This window comes from Magallana gigas, chromosome 6, assembly GCF_963853765.1.
Source record: "Magallana gigas chromosome 6, xbMagGiga1.1, whole genome shotgun sequence".
Taxonomy (NCBI): domain Eukaryota; kingdom Metazoa; phylum Mollusca; class Bivalvia; order Ostreida; family Ostreidae; genus Magallana; species Magallana gigas.
The window spans coordinates 3,886,248-3,902,497 of NC_088858.1; the positions used below are offsets into that span (position 1 = coordinate 3,886,248).

Here is a 16,250-nt window from a genome sequence, read left to right on the forward strand (position 1 = left end):
CGAATTGTTGAACAAGAAATGCATTACATAAAATAATCTTTTCTTAGTCTATATCCATTAACATTTTTATTGAATTTTTTGAAAGAAAAATTGTATGTGTAATTGTTTATATATTTATTAAATGTTAGCCGCTGATGGTGCTGGAAACAGACTGGTTCTTGGAGATTCCACGGCGGGCTCAGTGGTAAGTTATTGTATAATGCAAACTAATTATAGTGGTTAGTACTTGTATAATATGAACTGTTTGTGATGATAAGTTATTGTGTAATACAAACTGGTTAAAGTGGTAAGTTATTGTGTAACAAAAACAGGTTGTAATGGTTAGAAATTGTTTAATCCAAACTGGTTATAGTGGTAGGTTATTGTGCAATACAAAGTGGTTATAGTGGTAAGTTATTGTGTAATACAGACAGGTTGTAATGGTTAGAAATTGTGTAATACAAACTGGTTATAGTGGTAGGTTATTGTGTAACAAAAACAGGTTGTAATGGTTAGAACTTGTGTAATACAAACTGGTTATAGTGGTAGGTTATTGTGCAATACAAAGTGGTTATAGTGGTAAGTTATTGTGTAATACAAACAGGTTGTAATGGTTAGAAATTGTGTAATACAAACTAGTTATAGTGGTAGGTTATTGTGCAATACAAAGTGGTTATAATGGTAAGTTATTGTGTAATACAAACAGGTTGTAATGGTTAGAAATTGTGTAATACAAATTGGTTGTAATGGTAGGTTATTGTGCAATACAAAGTGGTTATAGGGGTAAGTTATTGTGTAATACAAACAGGTTGTAATGGTTAGAAATTACGTTATAAAAATTGGTTATAGTGGTTAGTTTTTGTGTAATACAGGCTGGTTGTAGTGGTATTTTATTGTGTAATACAAACTGGTAAACGAACTGGTTTTAGTGGTAAGTTATTGTATAATGGAATTGCTAACTGTTAAATGATACGAATTGGTTAATGGTAAGTTATTGCATGATGTGGTTTGGACATTAGTTCGTTATTATATACATGTAGTACGCATGGGTTTATGTTTAGTCATATTTATTTATAAATTGGATTAATTCGTTTTAAATAATTTTAAAGCACAAATTTGTCAATTGTAAGTTGATAAGGAATAAAATGTTTATTTATACTGTATTTTACGTACAATTAGCACAGTTTTCATAATTATGTAGTGAAGAGATAATGCGTAAGATAACTGGATCAGTGGTATGTTAATGGTAAGTAATGGAAGGTTAATGTTAAAGATGTTCTGCGGTAACTCATTTCAAAATATTACTCAGTCAAAGGTTGTTTATGTCTTTAGTTATGCATAACCGCAGTATTAATGTAAGCAGCGTAGTTGTGTTTTGCCGCATGGTTTGTAATTTAGTGGTAGGGAGTTAGGTATTTCCGCGATATTTAAAAATGTAAACAATGAAATAAGATGAGTGTTAAGTATTTTAATTTAAGCAGGATTAGACAAGTAAATGTCTATTCAATAAGAAAAGTGTTATAAGTTGTGAATAACCGGAAATAAAGTAAATGTGTAAACAATGTCTTGTGGTTATCACTGCAGTTATTTACATGTTACCAGTGCTACCCTGACAACTTGTGCCTGTACCGTCTATGTCGTTATATATCTTTATCTGATGTAACTCTTATTCCACCGTTTGTGATGATAGCGCTAAAGAAGGCCTGATCCACTTCCTCCCTGTCAATATGTGCTCTACAAATTTTATTTGGTTAAGATTTTAAAATGCATAGCATACGTTTTCTTGATACCTAATTGACATAATTTAAAAAAATGAATGACAATGCGCAAAATTGTCCAACTCTAAAACTAGTAAGATTCCATAATGAAATGAATTGAGTGAGAGCGATGTTGATTTTTACAAGTGTATGACTGATTTTGGTTTATCGTAACGTGCCCTGGGACTAAAGGGTCTATCAGTCACCGTCGCATCCCGCGCGCTTATTCAAACACCTTCACATTAAACTGAGCACCGTTCGATCACTCGGGCACTTTATGGCCCTGTTTGCTGTTTTGGAACGGACGAAGCACAACAATTAGTCTTTCCTTAGAGACACACTTTTGAATCAGAAATGCAATTTATCTCCATTCCGCCCCAAAATTTTCCATTCCGTCGAAGTTTTTCCCCTTCTTCATTAACAAATTTTGAATCATGTGTAGGTTTTGGTTAAAATTTTAATATACTTATTGGACGCCGAGTCAAAATTGTGAATTAATTTTTTTTAATCATATTTAATATTAATAAAGGTAGGAGGAATCCCGTCGTATAATGATAAATTTTACGACAATGGAGAAATAAATTTACCAATGATACGGAAAACCGTGTTTCCCATTGTTTCTTATGTAAATTGCAGAGACCTATAGAGAGACAGGCAACATACGCTGTTGAATTATTCAGTAGATTGAGCAATTATGGGTTGATGGAGGGTAGCGCAGGAGCTTGGTCCCACTGGGTCTTATGTCAATTTATGAATGGAATTTTAGGCCCGGCTGACGTAGTATTTGCGGTGCGTTCCGTTTACTTTACGGAACAACAAGTTTCTCTCTCACAGAGATTGCCGGTGCGTTCTATTCCGTCCTTAGATCTTGGCCGGTTTTCCTGACGACCCAAGTGCTTTCCGTTTAGTGGGCAGATAAACATCTTATTCTCACGGCGCTGCTCACCCCTAAATAAAGAATTCATGAGTTCTTTAGTACGCAACAATCGGGCGTGTTGCTTCCATTGATTGAAAATGTAAAACGGTCAACCCTTGTCAAACAGTCTACAACTCAGAATATAGATAAACAAAAGGTCAATAATGGGGGGGGGGGGGGGGCTGAGTTAATTACATAACAGTTCATCTATCATGCTTCCTAACTTGTTATATTGTTATTTTGATTTATATGTATTATATCAATTTATAATTCAGTTTATAATTTCTTAAGCGAAAACATGAATTGTACAAAGATTGTACATTATTTGGAAATATCAGATTGTCCAGGTCAAGGTTTTTTAAAGGCTAAAGGAGAATACTATTTAAGTAAATCTCCATGAATATACTTATTTACTTACACAGTTTTTACAAGTTCATATAGATTGAGTAGACAAACATTTATTGATCCAAAACCATGGGAATAAAGTAAATCCTATTGAATAGATAATCATGAAGAGCAAGAGGTCATGATTTATATATTAAAAGATTACAGTTCACAAGCAAAGTTTCTGATCAGGCCATCGTTAAAAGACATTTGTTTGGAATTGCCGCCTGGATGTTTCTAGACACAGGAGGGGGGGGGGGGATTTTTTTTTTATTTTTTAAACTTGAAATTTAACTAATTAAAAATTGGTACAAAATAATAATTTCCACTAATTTTTATTATTTTTTTTGCGAATAAAATTTCATCAGAGGGGGTATTTCAATGAGGCTGGGGACAATTCCAAACAAACACTAATTTTATTTTGGAAAGAATGAATGAAATCAAAAGATCAACATCAACAGGATGTTACACTGTCATGCATTGTTTAAAATATATAAAATTAAGTACGATGATACGAAAAAAATAATAATTCTTGTTATACTCGCGGTTGTTTAGACCCAAGGAAATTGACCGATTTTTGTAGTTTTTTTGTCTACATTTGTTGCAGCCAAAGGGCGTTGTGACATCTGGATTCTGTGTACGCATCAACACGGGGGCACCACTTCCAGTCGGGGCCGATTCCGTCGTACAAGTGGAGGACACTATTCTCGTCAAAGAAGAGGACGATGGCCGAACGGAAGTGGAAATTAAGATCATGGTGGCGCCAAAACGAGGACAGGACATCCGGTAGGCTTCTTATTGATAGAGCTATAGCAGATATAGAAAAGTAGTCCCTGAATAGACAACTGCTGCTGGGAGAGAGCCGTAACCACGTGAGCTGATGGCCAGCTAGCGTTACTTAACCTAGCGCGAAACCACTTTCTAAAATTGCAAAATTTCTGTTTATTAAAAATTACTCGCCCGGGAAATAACCAGACCTAACACCCATATGTTTTATTAGCAACATCGTCACTGTTTAAATTCAATTTCATAACCAATGTAGAAAATATAAATTATAATATTCATAGATTTATAAATCTACTTTGTCATATACGTCAATGAATAAGATGTTATTGAAATACACTCATTTTTGCAGGCCCGTTGGTTCAGATATTGCCAAAGGAGAGAAGGTTTTAGAGAAATCCCAAAAGATTGGTCCTTCAGAGCTAGGCATCCTGGCAACAGTAGGAGCCGCCAGAGTCACGTGTTATAGACTTCCTGTTGTAGGAGTAATGTCAACCGGAAATGAGGTATCACATCAAATTGATCTTCTTTGGTTTTTCTGTGGGCGTTTACGTTGTGTTTTCATTTGCTTCTCTTTCTTTGATTATTTTAAATTCGGCATAAGTGAAACAATATCAGCAAACATTGTCAATAAACGTTTTCCACATTGATAATCTGGTAATTGTGTGTTCCTGTCTGACAGTTGGTAGAACCTGATGAGGCCTTACAGGAGGGTAAGATTAGGGACAGTAACAGGACTACACTGATAGCCCAGCTCCTGGAGCATGGCTTCCCCGTCGTGGACCTTGGTGTAGCAGACGACACGTAAGTGGTCACATACAAGCATACATACAACATACATACAAGTGACAGGGATGATGAAGTATGAAAAAGATTTTGAATATGATTTTTTGATTGATTGATTGATATACAGGGTATATTTCCGGTGGATTTTTAAAAATATAAGAAAATAAATTGTTCTCATATACGTGTTTGCTCTCATTTTTCATTAGATGAAATACATCAAGAGTATGTTATTTTAACAAGTATATGTCGAAAGTTTTATATTAACAATGCAAAATTTAACTAATGATATTGTATGATAAAAAAGGGGTGGTTACGGTAATATTTTACTTCACCTGGGAATTATTTTGTCGCTTGTTTTCTCTTTTATTTCTAGAATAAAACTTCAAAAATTCAGATGCATGAATGACTGTCTAAATCAATTCATATATGGTTCTGTGCTTCATATTACAGAGTAGAGGCATTACTTACAAAACTGACAGAATCGTTACGTAAATGTGACGTCATTGTGACATCCGGTGGGGTATCCATGGGTGACAAGGTACTTACAGTTTTAAGACTTTAAATGGGACTAATTTGTTAAAATAATGTATTTTCTTTGTTCTTTATTTCTCAAAAATTGTGGTTAATACAACCGTTTTGAGACTAATTATGTTGATCTTAGGTTACTATTGTCCTTACTGAGCTAAAAAGGTGACCAAACTAAACTAATTAGGATATTCAAAATTCATTTAAATATCTTGATTCACGACAGATACATGTCATATTTCAAATGTAAGATGTTTATGAATCGTAAAATGTCAATAAAAATAAGTTGTGATCAACGTCCAAATGCGCGCATAGTCGTATCTGGCTAATGTAGACTAATTAAAATGTAAGGCTAAAGGTTATTTACTAACTGCTAATGATACAAAACTGATCTCTTGTGTGACATGACTGCCGAAGCCTTATGTTTATTACATGCATAGATTCAAGCAACAGAATGAGGTGGTTGCCCCCTACCCCCGACTTATTCCTTATAATTACATATAAAAATATAGAGTTTTAACAAAATGGCCCACCGTCTCTGGATTAATTGAATGTGGACATAAGATATGCAAAAATTACCAGTTAAATTATTTCAAGATTGATTTTGCAAAGTAATTGATTTGCTTGTCAATATTTCAAATACTAGTCGGTCTCCCAACCCTCCACTTTTAAAAACGATGTGCACGATTGCTTTATAGATATTTTTTTTGAATGAAGATGATAATAATTATATTCATGTGTTTAAAAGTAATTTACGGCATGTTTTAGTTTTGATTAAAACTATTTTATTTTGATTAAGGATCTGCTAAAACACGTCCTAACTGACCTGAATGCAGATCTGAAGTTCGGGCGAGTCTTCATGAAGCCAGGGTAAGACATAGCTAATGTATTTGCTTTGGAAATGGATTATTATTGTGCCTTGCATTTCTAATTAATTGATTTAAATCAAGGAATATTGATTAAAATGGTATTTATACATGTACATGAAGTTGTCAAATTATCAATTATTCAATTAGATAGCTGTCAAATTATCGATTATTCAATTAGATAGCTTTCTTCTGGATCTCATTGAAAGAATGTGTGGGTCTGTGGAAATTTCATATTTCATTAAACAAATGCATGAAATAAAATGTTGTAGTTACATTTTGGTTAAAAAAAATCAAGGTTATTCTATATCCGCTTGATGGCGCTGCACCGGAAATGCCAAAAGAGCATAGCACTAAACGTTGCGATTACAGATGTCTGTTGTTGCATTAAGAATCTCAATAATAAGACTTATTCCTGTGCTGAGGTTGTTTTTATCTTTGACAAATTGATACAGAATTCATCCTGAAAAAGAAAACAGACGCGGGTTACGCAGGTAGACGTGAATTGAGTGTATTTATGATGTTATTAATTATGAAAATCTGATAAATATCCATTAATAATCCATTTATCGTTCTACAACTCATTCACTAATAATGACCAACATGGTTCAAACCTCTTGTTTGGTCCTGTCTTCATATAAGACATTTCATAACTAACTTGACAGCTGATTTCAAATATATCGTTGACAGGTCGATTTGAAATGTCGATTATGACGTCTTTGAAATTAAGTTTAAAGATATTTTGGGGCGTAGGAACGTATTTCACGGTTTGATGACGTCAGCAAGCCCACCTGACTTAGTTGTCGTCAGTTGACACTTAATGGCTTGCCGTAAACTGAACTAAGTATTACAGAGTACCAGGGATGTAAGGGCGTGGTCATGGAAGGAGCCAGTGCAAAAGTTATTTTGACTTTTTCAACCGGCGCCTAATTAGATTATATTAGCGGCGTTTGTTGTCAGCCATAGAGGCGGAGCGCTCGCATTTCCAGGTCTATCTGCCGATTATCTTTGACAAACATGTAAGATGCGAAGAGTTTGTTTTCATAATAAAGTTTATCACACGTCGATGTATCGAAATCTGCAAAAGAACATACGTGTCGGGTCGTTGCCCTGGCTATCAGTAGAAACACCGCGTTAAACAATGTCGGAATATCAATACATGGATCGTAATCATCGGCTTTAAATCATTTGCATTCTCGAAGACGATTTAGTGAGCACTTTAACAGTATTTGACCAGACTGTACATTGTATTATATGTAGCTACTTTTTGTCAAATTTCAGATAATCTTTGTTCAATGATAAAGACAGATTTTTAGGGAATTTCTTTTTTTATTCTTTTAAATGCCATGTATATATCATAGACATTAGAATAACTTGAGACGAACTGACCAACAAGCAAAATCCACCTTCCCCTAATAATAAAAGTATCTTTATTATTATTAATTTGAATATACGTTTTAAATTTTTCATGTTGCGATGTTATTATAAGTTATTTTTCTGTGAAAACATCAAGCTACTTTCAAACCTCTGTTTGACGCGAATTTGACGTAGATTTCTTGTTGTGAAGTAGAACCCTTCACTAGATTGTTTTTATTTACTAGGATAAAAGGGTCCTTTTATTGTGGTATTACAATTTTCAGTGATAACTTCCGTTTTATACAAAAGGAAGAGCAAACAAAGAGTATTATAAGTAATATTTTATTTACAAACATGTTTCAAATAAAAACACGCACTTTTCACGTAAACACCTGTTAAGATGCAGATCGTGTTCGTTTTTGTTGTAAGTGCACCGAACCTTTGATTGTACGACAAATACCCGGTTTGCCCTCACTGTTGGAAGGAGTGGGAAACAGCACGAGCCTTCTGCCGTACCAGTCATTTCAGCATCAGCTCGCAAATTCCTACATACGGAGGGAATTGAAACGCCACCGGTAATGATTTTCGGAACGCCTCTTTATTTATTTTGAGCGTACGATGGGCTTCAATGCACCGAATTTCAACAAAAAAGTATTTAACTGATATTTATAATGTTCCTATCTCCTGAGGAAAATGAGCAAGAAACGCCCCCTAACAGCAGAAAAATAAAATTCTTCAGCAAGTATTTAAATTTTGCGAACAGCTTCGTTCATGTACATACCTCTCCAATGGGCAAAAGATTCCAAGAATTTGTTATTAATATTGTCATTAGTATGTTTTATGTGTTATGACGAAATTACTATTTTGCATATCCATCTATTCCAAACATAGCAAAGATTAGCTTGTGTTACTCAATTTATTTTGATTCACGCAAAGAATACAATCAATACTGATGTCGCGAAAAACACATTAAAAACTGTTAACTTAATAATGAAAAGGAGTACATGAACAGTAAACCTTCGCCAAAGCTCTTCATCAGCATGCATGTTATTGAATCAACATTGTTAAAATGTTAAGATTAAGATTAACGATGTAAAACAACTATAAATGTGATAACACTATATAAACGATTGTGCTATTTGCTGACCACGCGGATTCTTCCATCTTTCTTTAGTTCGTTAACACCTCCATTATAGATGCCGAGAAAGCTCTGCTACGGCTCAAATTTAATGAAAGGTATCAAAAACAGCATATTGGTAACTATAAAGCTGGAAATCCCAATAAAGCTTATGCTATGTAGTCATTGTTTGGTGTTCTAATTCCCAAGATAAGTTTTAAGAAATACATGTTTATGGTTAAAAACGTTTTTAAAATCAAGACGTATAAAGATAAATTTCCAGTCATATAGCCAGGCACAATAACATTATAAAAATCAATAACCTGTAAAATAAAGTTAAAAATTGAAAAAATTGCTTGTTTAGACAATCAAAGTAACAGGGTTATTCAGTATAGTTTTCTATATGAAGGAGGCATCCATGTTACGCCGAATACTGTCTTTCGAAATACAAAATAAAATTAGCTTTGACTATATATAGATATTTGTTTCCTACCACATAAAAAATGTTCAGCAGCGAAATTTTAAAAACGATGAGATGATGTAAGGAATAAGAAATCATTCTTTTAATATTATGAGGTGATAATTTTGGCCGGGGCGTGGTCAAATCCAATAATGCCCGAAGGGGAATATGATAGATTTGATCACGCTACGTCCGAAATCATTACCTCATAATATTCAAATAATGATTCCTTATTACTTTTATTTATATCATTTCCAATTTGGACACTTTTTAAAAAACAACAGTTTAAAACCACCATTTTTTTATGTAGCACATGTTTTGTATTACTACGCGGCGCAACCGATACCGTTTTTCGGTTATGCTGTAAGACACGCCCATTTTGTATCTTTCATCTTCTATGAAATTATTGGGCTATAGGCTTCAAAATGGATTCGTAATGTTATCAGAGACAAAGACAGTTAACAATGCAAATATTAGATTATAAATAATATAGTTTACTAGTATTAACGCCTGCACTGACATCGAATTGTCCCCTACCATCTTAAGCAATTACTAGAACACTAGATTTTATTCCACGTCCATCCAATCAGGTAGTTTTACCTCACACATGCAAAAGTCTTTAATGTAACCGTGACTCAATCACCTGTGTTTGAATACAAATGGACGGAGAAATGAAGAAAACATTGCTGGCTCCTGTTTGCCATTAGAACACGCTCTTCATCTTGCCGAAGACCTACAGCGCCGTACTGCGGTTCCGTTCCACATCATTAACGATGTTTTTCAAAACAGACAAAGAAGCTGTAAGGCTGTTAATTCCTATTTCAAATGTTGTCTGTGCACTGAGTGACTTATACCTTAGATCTACGTGTAAACATAATATTTTCTTCGATCGGATCTCCGACCACAGAGCTGTATCGCTGACCGTGAACGCTGCAGGAACAACAGTGCATCTGTCCGTGCAGTCGCTGGGATCTGATAACAAGCAAAGCATGCCGTTGTTGAAAAAAAAATTGTTGATGGATCCAGATTCTTTATGATTTCAGCGTTCTCACGATCAAGGCTTAATTGTTGTGTAACTTATGCAGAGGCAGATAGCCTAATTATCCAGATACTGCCTCTCTGTTTTCCTTCAACAATCAGTGAATATCAAATGCAGCACTTCGTTTTTTATTTTTCCTTCTCAAAACATAAGTGCGCACCTGATAAAAAAAAATTAGGTCGTTGACATTAAGATACATAAAAAAACCATCAATTTCACTAATAACCAATGACTTGTGAAATGATGTTAAAAGAATTCAAAGTTTTACTCTATAAAAGTAGCCCACTTTCAAACGAACTGCTTTTAAAATTTTATTGTATAATATTTTCTTTTAAATAATTCAATAAGTGAATGTAATCGTTTATTAATTTATTATCTGAATGAATAGCAACACTGATTTAGAAACGTTGATACAAAATCAGTATCTCGAATTCTCGATTGATTTAGAATCTGAACAACCAAAAATATTGGTAGTAATGATACATGCACAGTGCATTCAATTGCTTTCTTAAAAATACTATACACAAAGAAATCTTATTTTTTTTTAAGGAAACCAACTGCTTTTGCAACCCTCGATGAAGGAAGGAAGCTTTTCTTTGGACTACCCGGAAATCCGGTTTCTGCCGTCGTGACCTGTAACCTTTACGTCATACCAGCTCTGAATAAAATGGCGGGAAACCCGTCTCCAAAACGAACGATGATAAGAGCGAGGGTAAGTTAACATTGATATACAATTTATTTACTCTTTTATCAAACCAATAGTTGCCTCATACTAAAAATCAACGTTGTCCATTTTTTGAACTTTGAAGCCGACCAGTGCAAAGAAATTAAAAACTAATTACAGTATGAATTTTGGGGATTTTTTGCAGACTTTCTGCACACTTTGTTTATAATATCTCTGATCTTTATTGACTTCGTTAAAAAATCCGATTGTCCGACATACGTATTGATGAAACCAAATTTCAGTGCTCTTGATTTTAATTTATTTGCGGTATTAGTTATTAGTATTATTATTAGAAGTAATTATTATTCAGCTATTTGCGCATGACTCTTCTGGTGTACTCTGTGAATTGATGCATTTTTGTATGCTAGTAATAATAATTATCATTTAGTAGCACATACTGAGAACAAAGACTTATTAAAATTGTCTTTTACTAATTAACATTTATTAAATAGTCATGGAGTGGTCATGGGCTCGTTGACAATTAAATATTGTTAATTAAGAAGAGATGGCATTATATATTAATTTAATACAGTTTAAAGTTAATGTCATATTGCAAAAAGAAAAATAAATGGTTCATTTTACACTCGAATTGTTAATCAAAATATTAATGCAATATTTTTTCATTATTCGAGCAAAATTAAGAGCTCTGTATTCGTAAAATATGTATTAATGCAGCGAGAGAAAATTTGACCAAAATATTTAGCTTATTTACAAGTACATGTACCAATTTAAAAACAGTTCAAACATTATATTGTGAAAATTTGCGGATATGTTAAAATCTTTAGAAATCTTTACAAAACTAAATTATAGCGTAAAGCGGTTTGATACGTAATATTGTGACGTAAGTGGCAGGTTACAAGATTAAAAAGTCAGATTTAAAAGTCGTCAGATATCTGAGTGCAAGGATGTTAACAAAATATTTAGCTGTCAAGGTTTCTAAGAAAAGATTAAAACAAACCGTGTTCTGACAAATTTCTGAATACAGTTTTAAAATCTGTGAACAATATTTGACAGCCAGAGGTTGAAAGGGGGTGTGTGTTAAGTTGTACACATGAAATATCTGATAGTAAGAAAATCAGGGTAATGATGCACGCACTGGAAAGGACTGGTGAAAGCTGATGTGACAGCAGCAGGGTTAAATTGTACCGTCACGTGACTGTGGACGATTTCCTGTGATGCTGCAATGTAGCGCCATCTGACGGAGTGTAATTCAGGGTACTGTGTAGAACGCATGCTAATTACTTTCCACCGAATCACATCGCTATCTGATCTCTGAATATTTACAGCACATTTTCGCCTTGTGTTCTGATAAAACCATTCTTTTGATATTTGTAGGCTATAGATATGTATTGGTTTTTTATTTGGCATCATAAAAAATTGATACGCTTATTTTAGTCCGCGTTCAGATTAACGATCTTGGATGGAATGTTTTTTTTTCGCGTTATCAAAGACAGCATTGGTTTTCCAATGTAATGCACGATGTTGTCCTCGGAGTAACGGTATGAGCACACCAGAAATAAAGATGGTTATCTCGTCACATATCGCAGTTATCTCTCCGAGATACCAAATTCATGGGGTAACTTGAATTTTCACGCACACGTTCTCGGCCCCTCGAGTTTAGGCACATGTCTTTATTTGAGATTCAACACGGAAAGTTTTGTTTCCTAAAAGTTTAATTAATTCAAGTGGTCATAATCGTAGTGAAAGTATGCTGAAACTAAAAACTCGCAACATATTGATTTCAGATTGCGGACAAAATCCACCTGGACCCTCGGCCAGAGTATCACAGAGCTCTCCTTACGTGGCACCCTGACGACCCGATCCCACAAGCCATCAGTACGGGTAACCAGATGAGCAGTCGTCTGCTTAGCATGAGGACAGCAAATGCTCTTCTTGTTTTACCGCCAAAAACCGAGGTTCTTCAGACGATCGAAAGTGGCGCTCTCGTGGATGCGATGATTATAGGTCGCCTGTAACCAGCGTCAGAAAAACGCTTGAAAAAAGAAAAAAATGGCTTATAAATATTAGCTTCCTTTGATGAGTTTTATTGGCCATAAGAACAGACTCAGCTGTTTTATATTAGACTTCCTCTTCATTTTCCTTCTTTCTAGGAGAGTTCCCCTCGTTTTTAGTTACCGATCATCACAACTGTCTCACGACATGTATCAGAGGTCACCAGGGGTCAACGTTTCTGATGGAAGTTAATCCTGTAACCATGATTTAATCTAGATTGTAGTAAATGAACACACGAAACAAGATGAAAGTAAAAAATGGCATGTCTGTCGGCAAGTCTATTACCCGGCGACAAAAAGCAGCTAGAAAAGTATACATATATTTGGATGCAATGGTATTTACCAATAAAGCTAATATTACATCTCGGTTGTTAAACGCTTATCATTAAAAGAATAAATAATACCCTTGTAGTGTATAATATTTTGATGTATAGCTCTCTTTCATTTTATCATACACTGGGGTGTGGGTTAAAGTAATACATGTTATTATGTAACTTAACAAATATATCATGAAACGATACGTTAACTAAAGGTTTATAGGAATTTGAAAAACAAACTTAGACTTCAAGGTAAAACCTAATTCCACAGCTTGAAGTATAAACGTCCCTGGTTTTGTACTGTTGGTGTACTCATTCTGTGAAAGGTGAAAGTCCTAAAATGGCTACCTTAAGTATGATGACTTGGCCGGTTTGAGAACCTAGTTTCCCGACGCCTTCCGAAGGAGGACAATTGTTTGAAACACTGGTCATGGCAATCTCCGAGTTTGATTTCGTGAACATAAAAACCAATGAACCGCAGAGTGTCTTCTATTTTTGAAATTTTACGATTGTAAATGAAGAACACCAGGGGCCGTGGATCAGATAAGACATTCTTTACCCCCCTTTGGCCTCGATACCAGAGTCAGAGGTATGCTATCTTAAACACTGGTATTCGGGGCTATAATTATAACCCGAAGATTTTAATTGTTAGGCTATTGATTCATAACAGAAGAAGCTAATTTATCTTTATCTTGTGAGGTAAACTGGTTACTTGTTACAAAACAGACAATGTTATTAATTTTCTCAATAAAGTTCGATCTTTTCACGGACATTTGTATGATGTCTCTTGTGAGTTTATGTTAGGTTTGAAATGGACCAATCGTAGCTTCATTGGCCTTCATCTTGGCCTACAATAAAATCAAATTATATGACTTTTTTTTTATAAGAAGTTAAATATCAAAAACACGAAAAAGTTACCTTTTTGCAGAATTGTACCATGTCATTGTTTATCTTGAGGCCAAATATTGTTTCTTTGGTCTATTTAAGGAAGCTGAACTGCTTAAACTTTTTTTCTTTATTATCTATTGAAAAAATGAATGATATAAAAAACTAAGAATTATTCGGCTTCAACCAAAGCACGTAATTTATAATAACTTGAACTTCGCATGGGAGACAACTGAATATTCTACAGACTAAATTAATTCAGATCTGCAAATCTGACAATTTTTTAACGATTTTTTTCTGTAATTCAAGATATTTTGAGTGCAGAAAGGTCTTACACGTACACAAGATGTAATCGCTTTAATGTTCATAATTAACGTAAACAGAGAGGATACACTTACCCTTCAATGTGTATGAAAAACAAGAAATAAGTATACTTAATACATATTTTTGCATGTGTTTGTTATTATTTTTTTTAGATTGCCAAAGGTTTATTTTAACAAATTATCAAGATAGATCAGCTAAGTTAATCAGTAAATGCAATGAGAAAGGATTTCTGTTTATTTTTGATTAGGTACATTTACGTTATTAATATGACCAAACATTGACAGGAAGAGGGGTAGGAAACAAAGCGTTTGGTTGAGTACGACACGCAATGTAATTTGTTATAATAAGTAAGTGTACATTGTACCGCTTCGATTTTGCCAACTAAACAGTCGCCATTAGTGTACCAATTGGCAAACTACATGGTTTTTTTCTAAGTTCGTTACAAGGTATAATGTTTGTGGTTTTTGTTTGTTTTATTTTTTTTTGTAAATTCTAGTAAATTACACGGTCTGTTGACATGACAGCGATAATGATGGTATTCACGTTAATTTTGATCTTCTTTTCACACACGTATGAATTTTTGAATTAATTTATTATTCACCCCTTTTTGGAGCTTGGGAGAAACGATAAGCCTAGAAGACGTCGAACGATAGACAGCAATGTCTTTTCGTTTGGACGGGTTCTGCAGTCAAAAGATGCGGTGTTTTTAAAATTCAGGATAGAAATCTCAAGGAAATAATGTATTGAGGTCATAAGTTTTGCCGTAACTCGGTGTCAGTGGAACAATTTTTGCGATGAAAGCATGTAATTCTTTTTTTTCAAAATTATATTTACATCTACCGAGTATTTTTTCCTCTTTTTTAAAAAGAAAACTTTTTGTGATACATAGCTGTATAGAAACAATGCCATCCAGATCTAACCAGTTATCGAAATGTCGAAACCTTCCGCAACCTATGACGCGTCACGTACAGCTCGAAATACCCCAACATCTCGGATGAATCACCACAAAAACCATTTTATTGTTTAAATATACATCACGGTAACTGAACTTATATTTTATTTAGGATGTTTATGGTGTATCTGCTCTAATGTTCACTTCAAAATCAAATTTTTGCACCGAGTGTTCACTCCACTGCAATAAGTTTTCTCGGTCAACTTACCTATATTTCCAAGGGAAAATGATATACAAAATTGTTTAGAAGGGTCTCGCGATATTTCGCCCCTAGGTAAGGTTCGCCTCTAGCGTCGAGGTGGGTAAGATTGAATTACGACTTTGACATACTCTATATAAATAAAGAAAGCAAGATTTCAAAAATGTTTAGGTAAATCAAAATAAAAAAAACCCAACTTTTTAAACTAATATTTCTAAGTTTGTTTTGTTTCCAATCGAAGAATAAAATGCTGGTTGAATAAACTCAACCAACCGGGGGACGAAACCAAATGGTTCCCTTTTCTAAACAGTCCAATGATGCATTATTTGTGTTCACACAGAATATCTTTTTATTTATTTTTAATATTTCTATCTTTGAATGGAGATCGATTTAGCTGGTGTAAATAGGTGAAAGTCTGTAACTTTCTAAAATAATTGGTTTGTATGGAAAGTTATTTATGAAATTATAGCCAAAAAATCGGATGAAGCAGCTTAATCAAACAAAAAGCTCACGTTTTCATTATTTCTGCGCACGAACGCGGGAAAAAGTAGCAAATTCACACGAGTTCAATCATGCATGTATGCTTCAAAATAGGTATGTTTATCTTGTACTTTTCTGAATATCTTGCTCTTATGGTATTGTTGCTGTTAAAAACAATATAATTAAACTTTTTGAACTTTAATACACGGATTATCTTATTGTGCCATCTTCATTGTTGCATTGTTTATAAAAAGATAATAAATGTTTACTGATGCGTAGTAAGAAATGTTAAGCTGTAAATGCAAAATGAAGACAAAGGTCCATGTTTATATTTCTTTCATAGATAAGTTTAAGAAAAATCATAAAACCTAAATGAATTAAATCGAATT

The 16,250-nt window shown here is 34.0% G+C and overlaps 1 protein-coding gene across 1 annotated transcript in view; it reads left to right on the top strand.

Annotated features, from left to right (window-relative positions):
* LOC105339552 (gephyrin) overlaps nucleotides 1-13,067 on the top strand; it is a 28,976-nt gene extending 15,909 nt beyond the window's left edge. The window contains exons 10-17 of the mRNA XM_011445130.4: nucleotides 129-184; nucleotides 3,644-3,822; nucleotides 4,172-4,325; nucleotides 4,502-4,623; nucleotides 5,056-5,143; nucleotides 5,930-6,000; nucleotides 10,518-10,680; nucleotides 12,438-13,067. Of these exons, the coding sequence (XP_011443432.3) occupies nucleotides 129-184; nucleotides 3,644-3,822; nucleotides 4,172-4,325; nucleotides 4,502-4,623; nucleotides 5,056-5,143; nucleotides 5,930-6,000; nucleotides 10,518-10,680; nucleotides 12,438-12,668 (1,064 nt within the window). The 3' untranslated portion in view covers nucleotides 12,669-13,067. The remainder of the gene's footprint in view (nucleotides 1-128; nucleotides 185-3,643; nucleotides 3,823-4,171; nucleotides 4,326-4,501; nucleotides 4,624-5,055; nucleotides 5,144-5,929; nucleotides 6,001-10,517; nucleotides 10,681-12,437) is intronic.
* The last annotated feature ends 3,183 nt before the right edge of the window (nucleotides 13,068-16,250 follow it).